Source organism: Strongylocentrotus purpuratus, unplaced genomic scaffold (assembly GCF_000002235.5).
Source record: "Strongylocentrotus purpuratus isolate Spur 01 unplaced genomic scaffold, Spur_5.0 spur5_scaffold_8, whole genome shotgun sequence".
Taxonomy (NCBI): Eukaryota; Metazoa; Echinodermata; class Echinoidea; order Camarodonta; family Strongylocentrotidae; genus Strongylocentrotus; species Strongylocentrotus purpuratus.
In genome coordinates, this window is record NW_022145614.1 from 14575541 (window position 1) to 14602991 (window position 27451).

Consider the following 27451-nt stretch of genomic DNA (forward strand, 5'->3'; position numbering starts at 1 on the left):
AAAATGAAAGGTTAGATTCCAACAGCATTTAAAAGACAATACTAATTTAGAACTTCCCTAACAAAAAGGGGGGCTTGAAAATGTCTTTAATGCACTTGTCATTTGTAAGACGCACCTCTTGACCCCCGGGAATGGTGCGTCATTGTACCGATGTGAGTCGTACATTTTGATACCATGACGCACCTTCCGTCACAGAAAGTGACACACCATTACATTCCATCGACGCACATTTGAGTCAAACATATGACACACCATTTCATGAAAATGACTAGCCAATGACGCACATTTGAGAAACACTTCTGCTTGGAGAAAGTGACGGTCCCATTGACACACCAAATGACGCAACGTGGTAAAGTGACTTACTATGACGCACATATGGGTCAGTATTGTGACGGACATTTTGCGGCCATGACGGTACTGTGCGTCGCGATTTTGGGGAACATGAAGCAACCATGACGCACCATCCCCGGGGGTCAAAAGGTGTGTCTTACAAATGACACCTGTATAAGTGGGAAAATAACGACCATTAGTTGTCGAATCAACTTAGGAGCTAAAGGGCCAGTAAGTAATAGTCTGATTTTTCAGACCATAGTACCGGATGGTCGTACGTTCTATGCTGTGCAAAGATTCAATCAGTTTAATTTTGGCCATCATAAGAAGTGGGTTATTGATGTAGACACATGCTCATGTACCCTTTACAGTTCATTTGATGTATGTTATTACCAAAGATGAAAAGAAGCCAGTCAGTCACTCAATAGTGTCTGACAGTGAAGTCTAGCAAGTAAACGGGTTTCCTTGCCTAATTTGAATATTAGGACACTGCGAATGTTTAAATTTCACAAATAGGACATACATGACATATTCCTAATTCCTGCAAAGTTCTACAGAATTTCACGTTGGCTGCAAAAGGGACATAGTATCTTTAAACAGGCCTTAAAATTTGGTAATATGGTATAAAAGTCTAATGGGTTCCAACAAAAAACGTCTCTAGAAAGGCTTCCCATAACAGGTGATATGTTAAATAATTTATGAAGATGTTATTCCTGTTTCCTTTGATTCTTGATGTTTTCCAGACCAAGTGTAAAGACGTAGACCCTGATAAATTGATTGACTGCCTGAAACAGCACAAGGATGATCCTGATACAGAACCAAGGTAAGACTCAACTCTAACAGGGGGGTGTTTCACAAAGATCCTAATTCAAAATTAACTCTAAGTTGGACTTAGCAATCATGGAAAGCCGTTAGCATCTTTGAAAATATTTTGTAAAAGTTATTTTAAAAAGCATAAAACGTCGATTCAAATCTTTCATATTTTCTATCATCAAGGAAATCTCATGTTCTTGAATTTATGAAAAGTCTACAATACTTAATTTTTGCTTTTGAATACATTTTTTTTTAAGGCTACAAATGGCTCTTCATAAGAGTTAATTTCTACTTAAGATCTTTGTGAAACACCCACCTGATCTTGATAATGTCTGTGGTACAGTCAGCTCTCTGTTTTCGCCTATAAACTGACTCAGCGAACCCATGTTCAAGACTGAGTTGAACGTCTTTCGGATGGTGATGTTAAAGGTTGGGTCATATCTGATTGATAAACGTATGTAAAAACCCAAATTATGCATACATACACACACACACACGCACACACAAATGACCAATCCTATCGGATGTATATACAAAAGAAATGCCTGTTGTAGAACCTGTCTAGAAAGGCCACCTGCCTACAGTGGCCACTCTCTCTCTCTCTCTCTCTCTCTCTCTCTCTCTCTCTCTCTCTCTCTCTCTCCATTTAGCTTGGCTTGCCTCAGTAGTGAGATTTGACTGTAATAAGCGCAGACATCTAAAGGCTGAATTCCTCCTTCTATAACAAGGCAAGCTGGAAAATTCCATTTAAGAAATCCAAAAACCACATTGGCTCTCAAATCCATTAGACACACTGGCCCAGACATCTGGAACTCTCTGCCCATTGTAATACACTGTAAGAAACCTTAGAACATTGTATTCTTTTAAAGCTTATCTGCCGTAGTTTACAGGAGGGATTAGACTACCCTGCAAGGTCACTGGACAGGTGGTTACCTAATTAACTCAGCTCTCAGTTAACGTAAGAAAAAGAGGATCATGGGGGACTAATGGTCACCGATTAGGCATTGTTTGTTATGTAGAGGGCGCAAGTAGCTACAAGTAGTGCAGTGGGCCTTTAAGAAGGCAGTTAAAACTGTGTTATTGTCTAAGTATTGAACCTGTCGTGTGTAATTCTACTGTATTCATGTTCGTGTGTACAGTGACTGTATACTCAACCAATGACGTATAATCGTCCATGACCTAGCATCGTTTATCCATCCATGAAAGAACCTGCATTCAATCAGCAGATGTATTAGATTATTTTATTGTATTAACAGAAAACCAACGCTCCTTCTCTCCCCTTTCCTATTCTTTGCAAGTCACTCTTCTGCTTTTTTATTATGCCTCCGCCACCGAAGGTGGTGCCGGAGGCATCATGTTTTCGGGTTGTCCGTCTGTACGTCCGTACGTCCGTCCCGTTTGACCGTTATCACAATATCTCAAGAACCATTTAAGATTTAAACTTAAGACTCGGGAATAGTATTTATCACCATAGGAAGACGATCTGATTAGATTTTGGAGTACGTAGGTCAAAGGTCACAGGTCACAGAGGTCAACTTATGAAATTCCTTGTATTGAGTTTGTTAGCGCGATATCTCAAGAACCATTTGAGATTTAAACTTCAAACTTAAGGATAGTATGTATCACCATAGGAAGACGATCTGATTAGATTTTGGAGCACGTATGTCAAAGGTCAAGGGTCACAGAGGTCAACTTATGAAATTCCATACATTGAGATTGTTATCATGATATCTCAAGAACCACTTGAGATTTAAACTTCAAACTTAGTGATAGTGTGTATCACTATAGGAAAACAATCTGATTACATTTTGGAGCACGTAGGTCAAAGGTCAAGGGTCATAGAGGTCAACTTATGAAATTCCATACATTGAGATTGTTATCATGATATCTCAAGAACCACTGGAGATGTAAAAACTTCAAACTTAAGGATAGTATGTATCACCATAGGAAGACGATCTGAGTAGATTTTGGAGCACGTAGGTCAAAGGTCAAGGGTCACAGAGGTCAACTTATGAAATTCCATACATTGAGATTGTTATCATAATATCTCCAGAACCACTGGAGATTTAAACTTCAAACTTAATGATAGTGTGTATCACCATAGGAAGACAATCTGATTAGATTTTGGAGCACGTAGGTCAAAGGTCAAGGGTCACAGAGGTCAACTTATAAAATTCCATACATTGAGATCGTTATCGCGATATCTCAAGAACCACTGGAGAATTTTCACTTCAAACTTAATGATAGTATGTATCACCATATCATAATATCTCAAGAACCACTGGAGATTTAAACTTCAAACTTAATGATAGTGTGTATCACCATAGGAAGACAATCTGATTAGATTTTGGAGCACGTAGGTCAAAGGTCAAGGGTCACAGAGGTCAACTTATGAAATTCCATACATTGAGATTGTTATCATGATATCTCAAGAACCACTGGAGATTTAAACTCCAAACTTGTTTAAATTGCTCTATGGCGGAGGCATCATTTTCGACTGCGCGCAGTCAAAATTCCATCTAGTTTGTATTGTTATTGTTGTATCTAAGTTGAGGGCTGTGGGCAAGTCAAGCTTCTTTGCTTATTCTGTAGCCCTCCTGCATCTAATGTATGTTAAATATGCATTCAATATATTTGTTTGATTTCGTATATTATTTGTATAAAATTAAGTTCACTTGAAATATTGTAGCAAACCGTATTATGTTGATGAAAATGTATGATGAAAAAGAAAGAAAAAAAAATGCAGAAACCAATAAATCAAATGTAATCAAATCAAATAACTTGATCCACAGATGCAGGATGGTGCTGAACAAGCGGCAGATAGAGCGCAACTCTAACATCATGCTCAATCCTCTGCTGCGCAAGGCCTGCAAGATGGACATTCCAAAGTTCTGCAAAGACGTGGAGCTTGAGATGAAGAACAACCCCACTGCCATGGAGGGAAAGATCATCGGCTGCCTCAGAGGGCAGTTCTCCAAGAGACAACCTGTGAGTAGACCTCATGTATTTATGTATTATTTATGTATTGTTGAATTTATGCAAGTCCAAGGTGCTTGGTCATTTGCTGTTCCATTCGTTACCCAAAATAGAGAAAACTAACAAAAATTAAGAGGCAAGTTTACTTTTATTTGTAATTCATCCGATCCAAGCTCTAGTAGGGCTATAAATTTGATAAAGCATTGAGTTACTAATGATGTTGGTAGCCTATGAGACAAACATCTAGACTTGCCCAAGTTTTAAGCTACACATGACCAGATAAAGCATATGCTCCCCTCCCCTCCTCAACCAATTGAATAGTAGTATTAAGTGAGGTGAAAGGGGGAGGTGAGGAAATGGTGAGGGGGAAAAGATGAGAAAAGAAGATGAAAGGACTGTCTGCCACACTCTTTCTTCTACTGATGGCCATGTTAATGTGCATTTCATTCGCCAAGTACAAATCTGGTTGTGTCCTAAGATGTTCAGAAATATATTTTTCTCTTTGCTTTTTTTCTCGATTACAGAAGTTAAGTCCGGCCTGTGACAAGCATATGAGTGGAGTAAGTATTACAAGGTTATTTATTCTTAAGAGCTTTTAGATTGCAATGATAGGTATAATTTGGGGTTTTCTACAGGGGAAGAAGAAAAAGGATGACAATTCTCATTAGTGAACCCCTAATCCGTTTTTTGCTTATCAATGCTGATCATTGCCATACACGTTTTTTTTAAGAGAAAAATGTAAGGAGAAATGTGTTGCAATTGTAATATGGATTGGAGATAATGTTGACTCAAGCCAGATTTCATGTTTATCAAACTATTTACAAACAATTCACCGACTGTAAAAGATATGGTGATAGTGCATCGCTTGCTGTGAATATGTTAGTCAAGGTGTCGTGGTCTAGGAGTGAGTAGTATATTTGGCGGAGCTGTGGATCAAATAGTTTGCTGTGCGAGTTGATAGTAGTGCTCTCTAGGTGCCTTAAGTACCCCCTGAAGTAACGCAAGGTATTATGGGGAAATATCCCAAGTTCGTCTCCTAAAACTCCCGCTATTTTACTTCGAGTTGCAGTTGAAGGCGCCGATTTAATAATAATAATAATAATAGTAAACAATGCTGTTTTTAAAACCAAAGATGACTTTACCTCCGAGTCCAAACAGAAATCCGGACATTTGGTCCCAGTTTCTGAGAGGTGAGTTGACAGTGATTGAGCTGGAAACATTTTTCCCCACGGTACCATGCCGGTGGCCGGTGGCCGGCGCACTTCCCGGCACGAGTAAGCGTGTGCCTGGACAGTGCCAGGTAACCAGGATTTTTTTTTTTTTTTTTTTTTTTTTAAATAAAAAACAACAACATGGCGTCTGAATATTTGAGTATTCGCCTGTAATCCTGGGAGTGTACTCGAGTACCTCATTACACTGTTATGCACAGCCTTAGAATATATAACACTGAATACCTTTTATTATTTATGATACCAACCTGTAAAATAATTTTGAGGTTAGTAGAAGTTTACATTACGTGGGGATATGAATGTTATTATTATCAATATTTTAATTTTGTGCAGTTGTTGAAGGAAGGTGCAGAGGATTACCGGCTGGACCGCAACTTGGTCAAGTACTGCTCCCATACCATCAAAGAGAAATGTTCCGAGGAGATGGATAACCCTGGAACTGGTAGAGTGGAGGAGTGCCTCAAGGCTCATCTTGGTGAAATCAAGGATGAAAAATGCCAACAGGTCAGTGGTTGTCACATTGGTCATAATGTTGGTCGTAATTGTGGTTGTATTTGTGATTGTGTGGGTGGTTGTAGTGGTCGTTGTGGTGATGGTAATGATGATGGTGGTTTCGGTGGTAGTGGTGGTGATGGTGATGGTAATGATGGTGGTATTAATTGTGGTGGTGATGAGTGTTTTAATAGAAGTGGTGATGGTTGCGGTGATTTTTGTTGCGATGGATGGTGGTAATGCCTTTGTGAAATCAAGGATGGCAATTGCCAACAGGTCAGTGGTCTTCACAGTGGTCATAATTTTGGCTGTAATGGTGGTTGTGATTGTGTGTGTGGGTGGTTGTGGTGAAGGTTACGATGATGGTGGTTTTGGTGGTAGTGGTTGTGGTGGTTTTGGTGGTAGTGGTTGTGATGGTTTTGATGATGGTATTAATTGTGATGGTGATGAGTGTTTTGATGGAAGTGGTGATGGTTGCGGTGATAGTTGCAGTGATGGTTGTCGCGATGGTGGTAATGCCTCTGTACCATCAAAGAGAAGTGTTCTAAGGAGATGGATAACCCAGGAACCGGTGATGTGGAGGTGTGCCTCAAAGCTCTTCTTAGTAACAATGATACTGTCATTATTGAATCTTCTTTGATTTTTGTTTTGATTAACAGCAAGTGGTAAATCTTTTCCGTGAAGGTCTAGCCGATATCCATGTAGATCCTCTGCTCTACAAGGCTTGTGCTTTAGACATCAAACATTACTGTGCAGGCATCCCACAAGGACAGGGCCAACGTAAGTGTTATAATCCCTTTCACAGACCCTCTTAGAAGCAGCTTCGAGAATTTGGTGGAAAGCGCTTTATAAGCACCGTTTTTGAAGTCGGGAGGATAAGGCTAGAGTTCAGGGAGAGTCGAGTGTGGCAGATAGCAGTGCTACTCAGAAACCCACTACATGTATTAGTATTCATCATCATCGTCGTCGGTAGAAGTAATAGTAGTAGTAATAGTAATAGTAGTAGTCTTGGTGGGAAGTACAATACCCCTTTCATACCCCACCCCCAAGTGTGCTTAAGAAGAACATCATGGGAGTTTGTAAACCAGTGATGTAGTCGAGGCCAGTAGTTCTGAGTCACAAAGCTGCTGACAATTTAACCTTCCATAGGTTTTGTGCTAATGACTCTGTCCGAGTCCTAGCCAGGGCTATTAAAATATTGCCTCATGGCAGCACTTGACTACAACACTATTGTGAAGAGGATGGCAATACAAAATACGTGCATTATTTCAGTTCTGGTATTATTGGTGATAGTTTAATGGAAAATGCAATTTTGGGAGTACTTATTTGTTGAATTTGTTTGTCTGTTTCAGAGATGTCTTGTCTACTGGAGGCTTTAGATGAGAAAGCAGTAAGTTTACAACCTGATTGCAGGAGGATGATGACGGAAAGAAAAGAAATGTGGGAATATGCTGCACAGGTAAGACAGACAGACATACAGAGATAGAGAGAGGGGAGACGGAGGGAGGGATGGATGGATGGAGGGGGGAGGGGGAGGGAGGGAGGGAGGGAGGGAGGGAGGGAGGGAGGGAGGGAGGGAGGGAGGGAGGGAGGGAGGGAGGGAGGGAGGGAGGGGAAGGTAAGGTAAGAGTAAGAAAGGGGGAGAGGGTGAAGAGCGTGAGGGAGGGAGGGGGATGGGATGACAGAGGAGGAAGAGGATAAGGAAGACGAAGAAAAAGTGAGCAAGTGAGAGAGGGATTAGAGAGAGAAAGAGGGGAAGAGTGAAAGAGCAAGAGGAAGAGTCGAGAGAGGAGAAAGAGGAAGAAGAAAAATAAGAAGAATATATGAGAGGAAGAGAGAGAGAGTGTGGGAGAGGGCTTTGAGAGACAGGGAGAGTGGGGGAAGAGTTGGATAGGGAGAGAAAGTGGGAGAATCTGTATTTTCTTCACTTGAATTATAAATGTTCATACATCAGTAAAATGTAAAATCTGCTTATAAATTCATATGTAATTAAAAAAATGGTCAAACATTAGTTGAGTTGTGAAGTTTTGTTTTAAAATATATCTCAATTTCTTTTTTAATCATTTAGATATTATTTCAGAGGAATAAAGGAAAATGGAAAGAAAAGGAAAACGGGGATGAAGATGAGAAGAAATGAAATGAACACACTTATATATTATCAGTTAAAATTGTGAGCAAGTTCCAACAGTTTGTCATGGGGAATATTCTTTTGCTTATGTGTTTTAGACCAGGTAGGGCGGTTGGGTTGAATCCATTTTTTGTCCGAACTTCAATCAAACACACAACTGTATGATGATAATATAACGTTTGTTTTCTTTCTCTCTTGTCCTCTCTGCTGCAGGTGGCACCAGCATTAAATTTCTACGAGCTATACAACCAGATCAGAAGTTCTCCATCTCACAATTACTTTGTGATGGTGTTCCTCTCCTTCGTGGGCGTCCTCTTTTTCTTCGGCCTCTGCTGCGGACGGGTCACGAAGCGGATCAGACAGGAAGTCAAGAACAAATAATGATGGATCAATTCAGCTTCCGCACAACTAGGCTGGAATTCAAAAAATTAGAAATATTTGTGTGTGGAGCGGAGATTTGCGTACAACAAGGACACCTTCCTTTCTTCATAGTGTATGTCTGGTGTGTCGCGTTCTGTTTTCCGTCTTCTTTGCTACTCTCTGTCGTTGTGCGGCATATCCCATACCTGCCAACCCTTCCGAATAATCCGGAATATTCTGATGTTCTTGATTTTTAGGACCTGAAAATTCGGAATATTCTGAACAAAATTTCAATTTTTTTTTGTGCTTTAGCCAAATTAAGCTTGTTTCATCATGTGCCGCGACTTGAGAGTTCATGTAATGTGTGCGTTGAATGGCTGCATGATCGAGCAGCGAATTTGTAGTTGCTTTTTGATACAGATTTACCGCGTATTGCCAGTTACACTACCGCTGCAAGTGGGATTTCTTATTTTTGAAGGCATACTGTTCTAAAAATTCCTAATTTTCATTTTCAAATGTTGGCAGGTATGATATCCCAGTTGACCGATGATGACAGAAGACCTTGTGGGCTGCAAGCCTCTCTGGCCATTTTCTCTTTGTCTATTTGAGTCTCCTACATTCTTCTTATCCATAGCAAGCTACGTCTTCTGTGGAAAGCCGTAGAAGTCCAATCTGTAAAAGTCGAGTTCAGTTGCTCTTTATTCTAGTGAAGCCGGATGCTTTCCTTTCATTTCCTGCATGTGTTGTGTCACAGTCTATGTTGTACCGCATTTGCAGGTCTGCAGAAATTCCCTAGGCAATATGCACCCTGTGACTATGGGCTTTACAAATTATCCAAAGCTTAGAATTATTTTTCAGACATGCTTTGTTTCCCTTGTACTGCATTAAAATATCATGCATGAAAGCAGAGCAACTGAACTCGATGTAAAACTTGATTCACTGTTGTTGTTTTTTTCTTTCTTTCTCGCGATGTAGCTGTTCTGGTAATTAACGTGTCCAGATATATTATTTTTTAATTTATTTTATTTAGAGATCATTTGATTCTCTCTATTCAGATTTTAATGTGTAACGATCATTAACATTTGAATGGTGATTACAGTTAGTCAACACACGAAAGAAAGCAACGCTCCACGAAAAGATCGTTGTTTTTATTTTACAAGTCAGCTTTTACCTTGTTTTGAGTGTTTGTTTTATTATTGAAAGAACTTTAATACAAAAGATAGTGAAATTCACTCAAAAGTTCATTTTAACCATCCCTTGAAACATTTTTTTCTCTTCGCCCACGATAATGATTGTTTTTAGCAAATTTTCTAATGCAGTTGTTTATGTGTGCGTTTAATTCCTTTGGATCGTAAAACGTCAAAGAAGGGATCTGATGTAAGTTTGGTTCAAGCATGAAGCATTGGTGTGAAAATTCCTCAAAGAAATCGCCAAACCTGTCATTCAACAGTCACAAACTTTTTTTTTAATTGTTATCATTATGACTCTGTCAGGATGTATTTTTCTTGAATAAATGCTGTATAAACTTTAGCTACCACACAATAAGCCGTCTGACTTAATGTTCATATTGTCTATATCTGATTGGGCCAAGGTGTACATATTTCTTCAATAAGACCTAAAAATGTACAGAATTATAGGCCCTTGAGGGTACGTTAGAATAGAAAGCTGAATAGAAAAAATAGGAGATCAACTTATGCATAGCCAGGAAGTATCGTAGCTATTTTGTAGATTGTAGTTGTGTACCATAGGTAGTTTTATACAAACAAAAAAAATGAAAGGAGGGAGACTGTTTGATTATTAAAATATATTTTTAAGGATGTATCATGCTGTGGTGTTTGTGTCTTATCTTAGCTATTACATATATTTTCGAATTTCGAATTTCGTACATTTATGTACAAAACCTCTCTATGCGTCATGTTTGATGTTAAAAGAGTTTGTTGGTGTATTTATACGGCTTGTCGGCCATAACTTTGATGTGTTGGAATAAAAAGATGAGATGTTTCCTGTGGCAATATTTCAATATCATCACTAAAGAGAAATTTATAATTGTCACAAAACCATACGTGTATAATCGTGAGTACTTTACTGTTCATTATCTTGTTCTAAGCTGACGCAAGGATCATCATCGCGTCTTATCGCTTTGAATTCCACCTATCTGGTGACCATAGGCATTATGGCATATGAGTAATGGCCAATGAACAAATCTGCAATGTCACAGATCTCTATTCGTACAGGTTTTGTGAATAAATGAATCACATTGCCTGTTGTGATAAGGCCTCAAGTTCACATCCTCCCTCCAACAAACACACCTTTTTGTAGATCAGGTACATGTAGATGATTGCAACACATTTTTTGTATTCTTGAAGCACCAATGTTATCAGAAACTTTGATTGGTCAGTGCCCTTCAAAATTTAGTGACCGTATTTGCTGCTGGGCGATTCCATGCAACGGAGTCCCCTTCAACATACCGGTATGTCCCTTTTCCACATTTTTTATTTAAAAAAAATCAGGACTCTCAGTCTCTTGAAATGACCATTGAAAAATGATGCTAAGCTTTCTGGGAGGTGTTTCACAAAAGACTAAGATCAACATTAAGTTGGACTTAGCTATGGCAGACCGTTCATGCCACTAGTTCCTCTAACCATTCCTTGCATTGGTTTCTCAAGAGAAATGCCAGGCAGTTGTCACAAATCTACAGAATTTACATTTTTTGATAGTTCATTATTGAAGGAAAAAAATATTATCTAAAGATCATAATTAAGAGACCAATGGCGAGTGCGACCAGTGGCGTGAATGGCTTGCCATAGTTAAGTCCAGCTTAAAGTCGATCTCAGTCTTTGTGAAACACTCCCCTGGTATCGCTACCAAAAGTCATAGCATACCAGTATGTAGAAATTTTTCATTTATGAATGATGAAATGTAGAGATGAAATGTGATGTACAGGAGTAACAGGGCCTAATGCTGTAAAATTCATCGTATGTCTTTGGATTTTTTCTCTCTTTGGAAAGGAACTTTAGTGGTAGCCATATATAAGTCTATGTTAGAGGTAGATTATTTATATACCGGTACATACAATATATTTCATTGTAAAGTGTATGTATTGTAACTTTGTATTTTACACATGCCATTGTCACTGTTTCAGTCACATAATAAAGGGCTTATTTCATGTTCTTTTATTGTGTAAGTAATCGTTTTCATTGTTTACGTAGAGGTGCCATATCTTCAGAATTTTTGTATAGAAAAGGTGTGAATTTAAGTTGTCTTGGCTAAATAATGTGTAGTCAATAACATTCAAATTGATTCTATTTCTTTAATATTCATTTCTCCATGTATACTCTGTATCTAGTTGCCTTATTTAGCCGATCATGAGATGAGCCTTTAGAAATATTTCCAACGCTTCAGTTTTACCGTAGGTAGTGAATATCATTTCTACAATAAATGTTTAAGATTGAAACTGACATTGATGTCGATGTGGTCACGATTGTATGTTTATTTTAGATATTTCTCGCACTATGAACAACATCTTGAAATAGTTTTTTTTCTGTGATAATCGCAAACTGAATATTAGAGAGTGAAATAACGTCCATACTCTATTTTTCAGGCTTTTTGTTGTTTATTGCCTTTTTAATCCACCAGATTATTTGTATGTGTGACAAGAGAGAGCTATTAGAATAATGTCATGATTTTGTGTTAAATATGAAAATGTCTTCTCCGTCTTTTTTTTTGCTTTAGGTCAATATTGAAATGACATTATTGGGTAAAAAACTGGCGGCCTCTTTTGACATAACATTACAATAGCAGAAAATGGTGCGAAGGCCAATATATACCTAACCTAAAATAGACTGAAAAAAATAAAGCAAAGGTTTTCTTTTTTATACTACTAAATAAAGACACGTTGTAAGGTGAAAATCCATTTTATTAGGCTGACATTAATGAAATAGATTTGCATATTTTGTATTGATTTGTTTACGTAGCATATTTTTAGTACGAATGGTGTAATCGTCCATTGATAGTTTTTCCAGTAAAATAATTGTTATTACTGGAGATCCGTCAAGGAATTTTTGTACACTTTTAGTCTGTGGATGGATTTTATTGCTGATTGATAGCCAACCGGCCTTTTGTCGTTGTTGAGGATTACCTACTCTGAATAATTTGCTCCGGTATTTTGACACTGTGGAGTCTTTTGGCTAACCTCTTCACGTTATTTGGTGAACACATGAAATTGTCTGTTTATAGCCAGAAGGGTGTTAAGTATATGTTGAAGTATATGAGTTAATGTCCTTCTGGTTCCAACCAGATGATACGATAAGGTGCCACAGCTTAAATAAATTGAATACCGGTAGGCCATTTTTGTGATGTAACCCAATAGACACCGAAGAGCCTGGGTACGAACTTTTCCTCCTGTTACGAATAATTGTATTTCAATAGTCGGAATGCATATTGCATATATTACGTGTCGTTAGGTTGGGCAAGCCATAATGTTTGTCCTACCTAGCAACACCTAATACATTCGATGTGAATTCTGACTATTGCAATACATTTATTTGCAACTGGCGATTGAAATAATTTGTATCGAGGCGCCTCACAAAGGCATATGCATAAATTTGGTTACATTGCGAATATAGCCTATTGTACTTCAAATCCCTTACCCAATCAACTAAGTCATTACAAATTTTTATTTTTTATATATTTTTTATTTCAATAAATTGCTTTCAAATGTGACATTTTCAATTAATGATCTAAGGAACTATTATCATCATAGCACTATAGCTGTAAAAGGAATCCACTAGTTGTAAACCATTTATTTTTTTGATTTCCTAGCAACAGTCATAGGAATTGTCGAATTGTGAATCTGTTTTTAGTTTCTGGCATTCCTAGTCGGTTATGTTCAAGTCAATGGACTGCAAATGTGTTTAGAGTTCTGTTGATTATTGTTTCTGTAGATGATGTGATCTTTACTATGCATCTTTTTGATGTCTACTGTTCTATTCCAGTATGATATTGATGACATATATGTATAATGTAATAAATAATTTTCCTATTTCCAATAAGTGTCCATATTTGTGGTAGGTTGTAATGTGTAGTCCTCGCATGCACGGCGTGATATGTAGATGATATAAGAGGGGGGAAACGGACAGATCGTATAGGGAATGGAGGAGAAAAGTTGGGATTGTTCAGACTTCAGAGAGAGAATTAGCAGACGGGTAGAGAGAGAGAGAGAGATATGAAAGGGGAGGGGTAGAGAGAGAGAGAGGGGTGAGTATTAAAGGGAGGGAGGGGGTAGGGGAGAACGTAGATGATGATCAATAAAATCATAAACGATGTCGAGGAAAGGGACAGTCTAAAATTAGACAACAAAATGTACGACAAAAATCTAGAAGAAACAATTGAATATGGGGTGGATCCGATAATAGTGCGGATGAATCGAAGAGGAAATTATCAAAGTTAAAAATGGAGAGAGAGAGATTTGCAGCTTGTAAAAAATAACTTGGCAATTGCGAACACAAATAACTGGGAGAAAGGAATATAATCAAATTCCGAATGTTTTTTCCTTTAGTAAGAATATGCCCGTCACTGTTTACACAAGTCTAAAAGTTCAGTAGATATTTGCTGAGGCACGGAAATAAATCCAGATAAAACGATCATCATAGCTACTCTCCATCATTCTCACGAAGTCAATATTGTGACAGATTCTAAATTCTGTTCCCCGATCCATTGAATTCCTTTACAAAGTTAGCAGTGTCCCCAACAATCAACCGCGATAACCACGGAGAATTGTTTGTAGTATAGTGTTCCAATTATATCCACAACCAAATCGATGCTCTTGAGTTAAAATCGATTTAGGTGGCTAGGGGTAAGAAACCTAGAAAGGATTCTGTTTATGTGTTAGCATTTGAAATTGGTTCGCCGAGACTCTCCCTATAATGTTGAAATCTCAGTGTCTGCTTTATTATTCTATCTCTATATTTTCGTAAATCTTTATCTCAAAACACTCATCTTGGAATCCCCCAGGATCTCACAGTTCTCCAGCTATAGGAGAGGAAGAAGAAGGAAGAGGAGGATGAGGAGGAGAAGAAGAAGAAGACGACGGATGAGGAGGAGGAGAAGAAGAAAAAGACGACGGAGGAGAAGGAGAAGAAGAAGAAACTAAAGGGAAAGGGGGGGGAGATGGGGGATCTGTAAATATTTCGTTTGCGCGGGCGCGAGTGGATCTTCTTTATTATCATGTTCACCAAATGCAGGATTATATAATTACTTGAATATTTGGTATGTATGTAATGTAAAAACTATGAAATCAAAAATAATAAGCAAGATTGTTAGTAACATCTTCAAATGCTCTGCATTCAAATGCTAATCACATCTTACGCATTATGATATAAAGCATTTTAAGTATTCCGCCTTTTCCTCCCAACTTTGCGAGAAAAACAGTCCATTATAGGCCTACTGATACTTCAATTTTAAGAAATGCTTGAAATTGCTTGGAACTGGTAAACATTTCCAACAAAGACAAAACAATTATATACAGGTCTAATCAATTTAACGGATCAGCGTTGTCATATTGTAGATTGGCGAGGCATATTACTGTGAAATGTGAAAAAGGAAAACGAGATTTTCCCATATGATAAAAAGCACAATCTGGATATTAACTGTTTTAAATATATTTCTCATGATTCCACAAGTAATATGAGCATCATGATGCTATAGCTGATCCTATAATATCGAGAGTCGAATTCCCCCGTCTGTAATTAAACCCTCTTCCTCTTTCTCCACTGGGAATGCACTCTTGAAGAAGAGATGAATGAAGTAAAAGAAAATAACATTCACATATAGAACTGTGCCAGTTTAAGAGGTTTTATAAAATTAGTTCTTCTTTTAAGATTGAAAAAACTTATGTTCGGGGCCGCAGCTACACAGGTCTTTAATTTTTTTGATGAAACATAACAAATCGAATAATAAGGAAATCTGAGCAAATTTGTTTTAGCCATATTTCTAGCTGCGGGTAATGATCTCAAGAAATACTTGACTGGAAAATGAAGTTGGATAAGCTCATTGAAAGTAATTGTCATCTCGGATGAGGCTCTAGCTACTTTTTGACGCTTTAATTTAAAGTGTCAAAAAGTAGTTCAAGCTGTCAATTTAGACCATCATACGGGACTCTATTATCGTCCTTTGTTATACTATGAAAAGAGAAATAAACGAATTTCATCACCACAAAAAGGCACAATCAATCATGATCAATAGTTTCTTTAGAAAGACGTACTCGTCACTTTTTTAAAAGTTTGTTCAGTTTTGTTTAGTTGGTCAAAAGACCTTCCTCCAGCCTCCATTCCTTTCCCAAAATTCACGGCCTCTCAATGGGCTATGTCAATATCTTCCTTCTTCTCAATAGCCAATAATCCGAGGCAAGTGAGCAGCAGTGAAGGCCGAAACCTTTTGTCATATCAGTAAACTCATCCCCTTAACAATGTTACGAATACAATACACGGCTGGTGCGCCCATAACCTTTGTGATGGTAAACCGGCGAGAAACTCAACACCGACAAGGAGGTCTTAGTGTGGCCGATTTTAGTTGATTTTATTTCCTTTAAAAGCGTTTAAATCTACTTTAAGTAATTTATTATAATCAAATAAAATCTTTTAAATCATAAACAAATATTTTACTGGATATTAATAGCTATATTATATATTTGGTGAATACAATTTTTACATAATTTGTGTCTGATTGGCAACTAGCGGATTCGCCGGCAGATCAGCGTCTCGTTACTGTAGTGACGGTGCAACAGGTGTACTGCCGGGTTTGTAGAGGCTGTCGGTCGACGCATGATCGCCCGTAAGCTCAGGCTGTGGGGGTTAACTGGTTCCCGCTGCTTTGCTCAGTTAGGTGTACCAGTCAGTGCTGCAGAACTTGGAATATCGATCTCGCAGACTGTAATTTAATTTTTGAGAAAAGATATTGGCTCATTGCCTCATGCACTGCCTCCGCCTCATTCATACGCAATCGATTGGAAATACTTTTAAAACTGAATCAATAATGTTTCAATTAGATTTTCTAGATCTAATATGGCAAACAGCGCAACAGTGCAGTGCAGAGTTTGACTTGTTCTTGGAATCGTTGAAATGATGATTTGATTTGGTTTGGACAAATTTTCACGAGAGTCATTCACGATGGCTCAACTAGATGTCCGCAATACTGCTCTTCTGACAGCCGTCTATGGACAGAGTTGGCCAGCACCAAACACGAACCATCCCCCTCGGAAAGGGTTCAGTGGGCAAGTATTTCTGGGCGTGGGCCCTTTATTTGGCTGTAGATCTAGTGTAGATCTAGGCTGTATAATTAAAGTGACTCTGTAACATTGCCTCAGATTCTGACACAACATAAAAGGGCCAGAATTTTTCAGAATACTATAAATCTAAATTGTTAGGCCTAGATCTACTCTTATTCTTTGGGGCAAGGTTTCGTTTAATTTTAATTTCAAACATTTCAAACTTTATTTAGATCTATCAGGGTTAAAATCCCAATATTTGCCCTTTTATTTGCATTAGTCGAGGTAGGTGTCTAGATCTTCATTATTGAAATTAAAGAATCTGTATGATGAAACTAGATGTGTTTTTTTTTGTGTGTTATTTAGGGTACGCATATGCTCGTTCCCTCTTTTTGAAAGCACCCCCTATCTGAGGACTGCCAACGTTTCCGAACCCCCCTTTCGCGGGCTTTTCGCAGGCTTTTCCTGCCTTGTTATCAGGAAAAATGCTCAATGTACCCCCCTAAATTCGGAATAATATTTCAGGAGTCCAAAGAGATGAGAGAAAAAAAGATAAAACACCCCCTTTTTAAAGAAACCTCTGGGTGAAAAGTCAAATACACCCCTTTTTTTTACAATTCTCGGGCCGCACGAAAAGTACGAAAAGTACCCCTTTACCGGACATTTTGGCAACACGCATGCGGTCATTCCGACCCCTGAGTGGGGGGGGGGGGGGGCTGGGTGTGTATCTTGCATATTTACTAAATCAATCTATCTCTTGCATTTTTTTCCAGATCTCACGGCCTGCGATCCACGTCCCCTCGCTCAACACGTCAGCACTCTACTTCAGTCAACAATCAGCAGTCTCCCCGAGCCCACCAAAGATCCCCGCTCCACCCCCATCATCAGGGAGGAGGGGTAGGGAGGGGTGTGAACAATCTCCATGGAAACCAAGAACTGTGCATCAGTGGGAGAGGGGCAAAGGAAGGGTGGGGTCAGTCAAAGGGAAGAGGCGATGGAGTCATCAGGGGTAATGATCTGCCTCTTCACCTGGGTCTAGACAAGGTTTGTTGCTTATTTTTCTTTATCATTACCGGTAACCCTTTGTATTTTCACTCATCTCTAGATGGTATCTATGGATTTCGAAGAATTTTAGTTGGTACGTACAGATTATTAGGAAAGCTACATTTAACCGTTGCTCTCATTTATTCATATATTGTCAGTTGTCATTGCAATGTGTGTTCATTATTATTTGTTATCATCTATGATTGAATTCATCGTTAGAATTATGCATACCGTTACATAGAAATGAGATTCGATTCATTAATTGCAATTAAAAAGCTACAGGCCATAAAGAACAACGTAAAAGACCATCCAGTTTCCCTGAACACCTGTACAAATTTTATCAGTATCTGCCTCTGCAATATCTTCTCTATACTGAATGTTAACTATGTAATGCAATCCTTCTTGGGGGTAAATTGTTGATGCTGTGGTAGAAAACCTTGAGTTAAAGACGGAAGGCTGCGTCCTTCACTTATTAAACCATTTTCATGTTGATTTCTTCCAGGGAACGCTTCAGTGGAGAAGCTGGTCTTCTTTCAAACATGATATAGAGACAGTTGATGATCATGAAGGTAATTGATAATAATATAAATAATATTAATAATGCCATAAAAATTGTAATATATATTATTGATAATAGTGATAAAGGTGATGGGAAATTCATTTACTAAAGTTTTTTTAAGGAGGGTTGGGGTGGTGTTAAGGCTCTTTGAATTGTATCAAGTTTTGTCCTACACAAAGTGAAGTCTGTCATTATCATGTTATTTCCCATTTGAAGTCATTCATGAAAATCAAAGAAAAAAAGAAGAAGAAAAAAAGGGAAAGCCATCTCTTTTCTTGATACGAATGTAGACATTTTGTTTCAGTACAACTTTATGTTTAATAAAGACAAAACTTAAGGCTAAGCAAGTCCTGAATCTACATGTACATATTTTTTTTCAAAATGCTTTCAGATGTACCGAGTCATTGCACTAATTTCTAACTTTTGCGATGGGAATGATTGTATACTGTCTAGAGAACATGGCTATAATTTATTCTGAATTGTTTATCCTGCAGTAGAAATCATCTTCAATGTATGGTGTCAGGCCTACTTTACCTTGATTTCCTATATCTTTCTTGCTCTCTACTATATACCAAAATCGTTCAGTACATGTCATTTATTAGTAATCTTGAACATTCAGTGCAAGTTTTGTTGGATTCTGTGAGAATTCATTTTCTATCATTACCAGAACTCAAGCTTTTCTTTAAATATGTGATTATAAAACCGATTTTATACCCAAAAAAAAATCCCTTCTCTTTTCAGATGATCTGTCACTCTACAAAATAACTCAAGTAAGTACCTTGTAATTAGTTTAAGTAAACTGGAATCTTATCAGTTAAGTAGTTTATCAATGGTCCATTGTGTATTTGCCCTTAGGGCTGAAATCCAACTTGACTTTTGATCCCTATATTTGTTGTGCTCTAAAACTTGACCGATAATCATCATCTTCATATTAAAGGGATTGTGTATTGTTCTTGAAAGGCTTCTTTGGAGATTGCTGTATTTATCTTCAGATCTGACACTTTATGATAATATTGACTTCCAATATCTTGATTTTTTTCAATATCGAGGGTTCACCCAAAGACGTAACTCCATATTTTGCCCAAATGAGTATTTGATATCAAAATGTTCAGAAAAATGTGGGCTTTCCAGGAAACACAAAAGACTTAACTATACACAACACCTCATTGAAGTCAATGGCTAATGAAACATAGACTCAAAATGTTAAGGCCCAAGTGCTTAGTGACACATAACCACTATATTTCTCAAAATGGCCAAAATGAAGTTACGTCTTTGTGTCACTGACCCCTCGATATATTTATCAAGATAGATACATGTATGGACAAAGAGAAAGATAGGGACAAAAAGTGCATCAATCATAACTGAATCAGTATTGGTAAATGGGATATAATTGTTGAATAATGTTTTTGTTCATGTTTTTTTTAAAAGGATTTCATAAATGGTCAAAGACAAACATGATACTGGTTTAGCAAATCTTAAATTTTAGCAGATAAAAGTGATATATTTTTTGTAAAAGAAGATCAATGTTCACAATGGATATCATACGATGTACCGGTAACCGAGACGATCTGTCATAGAGGTTATCTCATTGCGTTATCGTTTGTTTTATTGTTTGTTCCTAGGACACGTTCCGTAAGTTGACCCAGCAGGTCAGCGAGGTCAGCGAGCATCTCAATAACAGATATACCACTTCAGGATTTCAGGTCAGCAACTCCTTTAGTTTGATAATACAGATACTGATATGATTGGGGGAGAGTAGACCATAAGCTCTGCATTTTGTTTAATCATGCTATAAGACATATAATTCAGTGTTGAAGAATGATTTTTTTTTTTTTAAATTCTGCATACCTTAAAGAAAAAAAATTCTGGTCGTTTTCAAATGAGTTTAAAATTTGTTCAACAAAATGAAAGAGCTATACAAATTTTTTGTTTTGCGGCAAATGTGAATTTCACCTCTATTTCTTACTAGTAATGATATGAAAAAAAAAATATAAACATTTGGGGGCAAATCTCGATGATTATTGTGTTGCTCAGTCAGTTCAGAAATCTGGGGAAATCAAGACGTCAAATTGCATGTATTTTTGCCGCTTGCGTTTATCTTAGGGAACCTTGACCATATAAATATTACCAGAACAAATAGTTCTGGCATTAATTGTGGCCTGCCTTGCTTCTCCTATCCTAGGGTGTCCGTCGGAGTCAGTTGGCTGCTAGTCTTCCTGCCAGTCATCCCAGCATACAAAATCACAAGGAGAGTGAGGGGGGCACGGATGGGTTTCAGTCCTCTCTGGCGATCCAGTCGACACCGTTCAAAACCTCCCAAAGACGGTGAGTGATAGATAAATACGTTGTCTTTAAAAAGATTAGTCACAATCTTTATCATATTTATAGACTTTTGGTTCTTAGTCTGGCGATGCTATTCTATCAAAGCTTGAGAATGCTAGTTGTTCAATTGAATGTATTTTGAATTAGCATCAATGGAAACAAAGCATGGACATTTTTAGGAATTCTTCCAATTTGATTATTACAATAAAGAACCATATTTATTTCAAAGAACTACATGGAAATATTGAAAGTGACCAAATATGCCAGTCAATAACCATTACTTTTTTTAATTGTTTCACAGGAGACCCAAATCTCACTTGGTCACATCAAAGAGGAACAAACTCAACCCACCTCCTCGACCCCACTCAAGTACTCTAACTCAGTCCAAAGGTCACTTTGACCACCTCTCACCAGGCATCATAGGTCACCTTCGAGGAGAAGCCATTAATGCAGAAGGGGCTGGAGATGCACCCTCCACCAGTGACGATCAAAATCTGGGACCCTTTGATATCGTCAAGGACGACTACAAGCTGGGCATGGAATCGGAGGAGTCGTTGGATGACCGCATCTTGTCGGCAGATGACTCCGAGGACGAGGAGTATGACGTTGGAAGCAACTCTATGAGATCCCTTGACATGGACTCCTCGGAAGACGAGATTGAGATCAACGACCGGATAGAGAAGATACGCAACCATCAAGAGAAGATGCAGAGGAAATTGATGCGGTTGGATCTTCCACCAGAAGTGCTGACTGGGGATATCGATTGCATGTTTCCATACAGTGGTTCCACTGCAAGCAGGAAGAAGAAACAGGAGCCTTTTGCAGAGGCCCTGAGCGTGCCCTACTGCCACATGGACCTCCTGGAGCTGAGCATGTTGGACAAAGATTGGAGGACTATCATCAGGACAGCTCCGGACAAGGACGATGCGGTCCTGATGGAGAGGATGATTGAGATGGAGAAGCTGCAGTACGAGACGGCAGAATGGGAGAGTGGGATGAGCTCTCCAAGGAGGAGGTGCCAATCAGCTCTTCAGATCAGAAAAGGTTGGAATGCCGATGCTGCTGTTCCCACGGAGAGAGCCCACAGTGCCCTAGGGAGACCTAAGCAAAGTAAGAACTGCTGCGACCAATGCCTGCAGTTGGTATGTGCAGGAGACTGCCCCAGTAAAGTTGCAGCCTCGTACAACTCTTGTGTTCACTGTCGTCAACCCTACTGCAATGGGGTTTGCACCGATTTTGGTTACCACTTGCACATTAGGTACGCCAGACAGGAGGAGAAGAAAAAGAGAAGGCCTAAATCGTGTCATACCTGCCGGAGAAGCAAAACCCCAAACAATGCCATAAACACCAACAACGTCATCCTTGGACGACCACGGTCTGGGTTTGCCACCTACAGCAGCTCCAGGGTGCAGAGCGCCAAAACCAAAAAGATGACTGTTGCTTCCACAGAGGGAGCGGAGGAGGTGTCCAACCGAATGGAGAGGCTAAGGTTGTCTGCTCGGAAGTACAAAGAGAAGAGCGGCGATGAGGATGATGGCGAGGAGAGGTCAAAGAAACAAAGACCCAGGACAGCAGGGTCAAAGAGACATATCAAAGGGAGAGATGCCCTGATATCAGGGAAGAGCTACCAATCTCAACGGAGGTTCTCACTGACAGAGGATCCTGTGACAACCACTGCTGCCAGTATGAATCCCAAGGTGCTTCGGGTGAGGTCCGCACATTACAGGACACGAAAAGCGAGACAGAAGACGAAGAAAACTAAGAAAAATTGAAAATTTGATGGAAAGAAATCACTGTGAATTTTGATTGGATGAAATTTGGTTATGCTACCAAAGTCATTTATGTTATAACCACGGACCAAGTATTCAAGTTTTTATATGTTCAGAGTTATTACTTTATACTATTTAAGAACCATTCCAGTGGCTGGTATTTATTTATCAAAGTATAATATCTTTACTCCATCGTTGATCCTGACTTGGTGGGTAGAGTTAATCCACTGACTTGGTACATACATTTTTTTCTGGAAGAACAAGGTGATACATGTATCTAGTAAGAAAATGAATGTTGATGAAGAACAGAGCTAGTTATAAAGATGTTCATGCGTGGGTATGTAGTCGTTCGTGAAGTAGGCATTTGGCGATCACTACATAACACTGAGCCAATGGGTATTAAGCTCCCGTGCGTACGTCCGTGTGCTGCCCTCTATATACCCATGCATGAGCAACTTTAAAGACCATCCCTCTTTCTTTTCATCTTCTTTAGTTCCAGCAGTCAAATCTTGAAGAAGAAAAAATATAGGCAACTAATACCGACTTGTGTGTACCTTTGTGATAAGTGTTGTTGTGAGTTTTACTTATGGTTTGGTGAAGTGTGGCCAAACCCAACCCAAGGCCAAAGTTTTCTTAAACTAAATGCTGCATCAACTGAATTTTATATTCAAGCGGGTGATGTCAACCCCCAGGGACCTCATTTAGAAAAATGCATGTAATTAAATGCATGACAATCACAGGAATTACTTTTTATTGAATTTCTTGATGGATGACAGATATTCTACAACAAAGATCTGTGCTTTTCTAACAAATACCTACAGTGTATGTACCAATTTTAGGAGATTGATCAGCTGTTGTGTGACTTGTGTCGTTTGTTTTTTGTAGAGAAATTCTCTTTAGTGTTCTCAATATTTAAGTGATGTTGGTGAATATTGCAAATGTATGTCCAAAGTTTTAAAGAATATATAGATAACGTGGGCGAGTATGAGATCACAGTGCTCTGAAATCCAAAATAAGTTTAGCAATGCTGAGAATAATCTAATCTGTATTTTCTAGTCCAGTGTGCAGCTTGACCTACTCACATCGTCCGTCGTAATGTATATTTGTTCTGAACACCATTGTTGAATGTTGCTCTCCGTTAATTTTTGGCTGTAGAGGCTTCCAATTCTTTTGAAATACCCGTCTGCTGAAATATCACCAAAAAACTCTTAATGTATTTTGTTGTTTGGCTTGCAGAAAAGTGCTACCCTGCCGCACGCCGTAAAGCACAATTCTCTTAACTACTATGGTCTTGATTGCTCTAATGATATTACACCATTTTTTAGATTTCTCTTTTTATCAACTAATAAAAAAAAAAGTAGGAATGGATGAAAACTAATTATTTTGAGTACCTAGTTTCATTCCCCAAAAGCACAGTTAATGCTAATGGCCTCTGCTTGAAGAATAGAGTGCATGTTGGCGTGTAGCATGAACAGTGCGATTTGCTCTCCTTCTTCTGCCAGCCACACAATGCATTCATAACTGCTTGATCGCTGAATCTTCCACGGTCACAGTAATCTTCTCATTCTACATTTTAATTTTCATATTACCTCATCAAATGAGAACTGCTTTGCACCCAACCATAACCCTATTTCATAAAAAATATATTTAATTTTTATTTTTTAATTTCATTTTTTTCTCTCAAAATGAATAAAATCATTAAACCCTAAATTTTCTTTGGAAATGTTGAAATTCTAAGTTGAAATTGTTATCTTGGTGCATGATACGCGATCTGATAAGTCTGCTATAGTTCCACAGCAGTCAGGCAGTCTTAAAGTAATTTGCTGTTTTATTTCCTCTCAATGAAAATGTCCCGATTGGATCTTATCATGTTCCAGACTTTTCAGTCCAAGGAACTGACGAAGGTACAAGTATGTAATTTGCTGTTTCATTTTCACTTTGTAGAAAGATTGTGGTTCCTGAAACTGATCAATGCAATCACTTTTGATAGGGTCTTGATTATGTGTATGAATTAAATTCAAATGCTACGAGAAATAGAATGACAACTAATCAAGTGCAATAATTGTAATAATTTTTGTAATTCATTTATAATTTTTGATGAATAGTAATTTTTTAGAATTTAATTTTCTGACCACAACTGCAGATTGTCTTTGCAAACCTATAATATTTCAAACAATTACAAATGTAGAACTCTTTTTCTTTGACACTCTGACACCAATTTTTAAAAATCAATAGATTTTCAGTAAGCTTGCCAGCAACTCTAGCTTTCCTTTAGGCAAACTTTATATTCTATTTGGTTTAATCATAAAATACATGTACAGTAAAGAATGTACCGGTAATCTAAATGAAATAATTAGGGACCTAATTAGGCTATTCTATTTTATATGTTGATTATTTTCACTGGAAACGGTCTTCCTATTACTGTATTACTCGTATGCTGAAAAACTTTCTGAAATAGATTTAGCGGTGAGTGAAATTTTCATTGAGCATTCATAATTTCCAACATTATGATGTCACCTGTCAAAGTCATTTGTCAATTTTTATAATTGTGGTATTAATTCTGACCATTTCCTTGAATTGAATAAATTGATAATGAAGTAGAAACCCCTAGTTTGTTTTTAATGCGACTCTTTAGTATAGTAATAGGTTGCCGAATAGTAATATTAGGGACTTTTAGATTTGCACAACCACAATGTGGATTGCCACAATCGACGTCGCACGTATCAGTCCACGCAAATCTAAAAGTCCCTATTTATTTTGTTTGTCATGACCTGTGCGTAAAGTTACGAATGACTTTACAAATTATATGAATACGAAGAGCCAAATGGGATGCCCAAAGTTTTTCCTGACATTTTAACAAAGTGTGACTGTATTTCCCATAATCTCAATTAAAATTGTAGCCAAAAGCACACTTTGCATTAAAATGTTTTGTTAATAATGATAAGGTTAATCTACATATTTCCAATTTAGCTTATGCAATTACAAGGATTTAAGAATCGGATTTAGCTCTTCATATTCAAATCATTTGTAAAGTCATGCATAACTTTACGCACAGCTTTATGAAACGCTTCCCAGAACTGATAACTCACTTGACTGATTTGCCTAAAAGTGTATGCTTACATCCCGATCACTACCATAATCATATATATGCACACAACTCATAGCTCAATTTACTTCATCAGTATTGAGCATAATCACCATAAGGGCTTCATTAAAGCATCTCCTTGTCATCTCTTGTCATCTATTAAAAAATTACCTTCATCATCATCACCATCTCAATTCTTCTCCTCTTTATCATAATCACAATCCTCACCTCGCTTACAATTCATTAAAAAAATACCATCATTTCATCTTCATCATAAATCATCACCATCATCACCATCTCAAATCTTCTCCTCTTCATTATAATAATAAACCTCGCCTCACTTTTGATTTCATTTCTTGTAATCGGATACCCTTATGTTCTGACAATATAGTACATGGCTACATGCAGAGCAGTTGTCTAAATCAAACTGCCAAATACAAAAATGCACAATAAGCCAGAACATAAGGGGCTCACCCAATAATAAAGTTGCCATCATCAACAAATAAGGAAAGTCCAGAGAATTTGTTCAATATTTTCTACATAATTTGGAAAATGTACAAGAGATCCTCCTGATATAAGAGTTTCCTCATACTCCTATTTGGCTCCTTTTTCAAGCAATTAAATAATGGCCAAACACTACAAATGCCTCTATTTTCCACATTTTCAGTATAATATTTGCAAGATTATCATAACATCAGTTATTATATGATTTTCACTTTGTGTTTACTTGTGTGAAAAGACATGTTTCATACCCAATTATAATTTGGTGACCAGAAATTGTTAAGGGTAAATAATAAACTCTTCCCATTCTGTACTATATTCTGGTCATGCTTTGTATAAATTTGGGGTTCTTCCATCAAAGGTACTATGTAATCAAAACTCTTGTTCGAATATAAATGTCTGTTAGATGTTAAGGTTTTGATTTTGTCTGAAATTTTCAAGTGACCTCATAGAAACGTATTTTCTTCGGGTGAAAAAAAAAAATACCATCCATACTTGTTGACGAGTGCATCTTGCATGAAGCATCCAAGAACATCCTCTGTGAGGAGACGAGTTGCTTCCAGTAGTAGGGCAGCTTGAGTAACCGTGGTTACGCATCATCGCAGACCATCCCAAGAGAGGGAGAAACACAAGAAAAGATGTGTGGGTGAAACCTTGTCTTTTATATACTCAACAGTGATCATCAATCAACATCAACAACACGATCGCACATCAACCCTTCACGAAAAAAAGAAACTAGTTTCTAGTCAATGTTTTTGTTTTCCATCTCGTTGTATTTCATAACTTTTCACAGATACCTCATCTCTTCAATAGTTTACAGAATATGACCTCCTGTGATAAAGGTCACCATGCTTTCGGTCAATTTATTCAGATATTTAGTGACAATAAAAGCAATTTCAACAGAATACCTTCTATTTCCCTCCAAAATTTACCATTCAAAAAAACATTATCATAATTGATTGTGCACTATTATCAAAACTATATCCACACAAAACAGAAAATAATTAACACATATACAATTAAAACAAAGTCTAAGACTTCAACATTTAGATTTTTCCAAAATAATGCATATCAGTTTTTTTTTGGAACATAAATAAAAATGGAAAATTATGGGCAATCAATTATGTAAGAACATTAAAAAACTGTCACTTTCAGTAATATGTAAGCATACTTTAAAGCTTTCAATTGTACGTTAAGTACGAGTCAAAATAATTTTGTTTAAATAAGTTGACGGCTAAGACAACATAAAAATGGCCATGTGTCTGAACATTGGGTTAAAGGTAAAAACTTCACACACTTTTGAATGATCGAAGCATTATTTACAGGCATTTGGTGATGCACGAAAGAGCTGGTTATCATTTTCTGACTTAATTGTCTTAATCCCTCTGAATACCAAACCTCAGATATCGCGGACTGGAGCCGATGGAAAACATGCATCATACCAAAATGCATCCGACAGATTAAGTATTATAAGACAGTCATGTACGGTACTATTAAATGGTTTGAACGTTCTTGTATCACATCCGAAAGGTCTCAATTAACATAAGAAAAAGAGGATCATGGGGGACCAATGATCACCA

At 37.7% G+C, this 27451-nt stretch overlaps 2 protein-coding genes across 2 annotated transcripts in view; both read left to right on the top strand.

Moving 5' to 3' along the window:
* LOC585057 (Golgi apparatus protein 1) overlaps positions 1-13379 on the top strand; it is a 55829-nt gene extending 42450 nt beyond the window's left edge. The window contains exons 17-23 of the mRNA XM_030975472.1: positions 1074-1153; positions 3936-4131; positions 4644-4679; positions 5682-5852; positions 6500-6620; positions 7193-7299; positions 8182-13379. Of these exons, the coding sequence (XP_030831332.1) occupies positions 1074-1153; positions 3936-4131; positions 4644-4679; positions 5682-5852; positions 6500-6620; positions 7193-7299; positions 8182-8349 (879 nt within the window). The 3' untranslated portion in view covers positions 8350-13379. The remainder of the gene's footprint in view (positions 1-1073; positions 1154-3935; positions 4132-4643; positions 4680-5681; positions 5853-6499; positions 6621-7192; positions 7300-8181) is intronic.
* Positions 13380-16052: 2673 nt separating this feature from the next.
* Positions 16053-23960, top strand: LOC585566. The gene is made up of 7 exons (XM_795253.5): positions 16053-16597; positions 17365-17635; positions 18138-18204; positions 18936-18964; positions 19817-19897; positions 20377-20519; positions 20818-23960. Exons 1-7 carry the CDS (start codon positions 16494-16496, stop codon positions 22286-22288), a joined length of 2166 nt encoding a protein of 721 aa, XP_800346.3. The 5' UTR covers positions 16053-16493; the 3' UTR covers positions 22289-23960.
* Positions 23961-27451: the final 3491 nt, after the last annotated feature.

Excerpts from the sequence above, each read along its gene's own strand:
- LOC585566 (XM_795253.5), top strand. The coding sequence starts at position 16,494 with ATGGCTCAACTAGATGTCCGCAATACTGCTCTTCTGACAGCCGTCTAT. Across the intron at positions 17,636-18,137 it reads TTCACCTGGGTCTAGACAAG|GGAACGCTTCAGTGGAGAAG; the intron begins GTTTGTTGCTTA and ends GATTTCTTCCAG. Across the intron at positions 19,898-20,376 it reads ATACCACTTCAGGATTTCAG|GGTGTCCGTCGGAGTCAGTT; the intron begins GTCAGCAACTCC and ends CTCCTATCCTAG.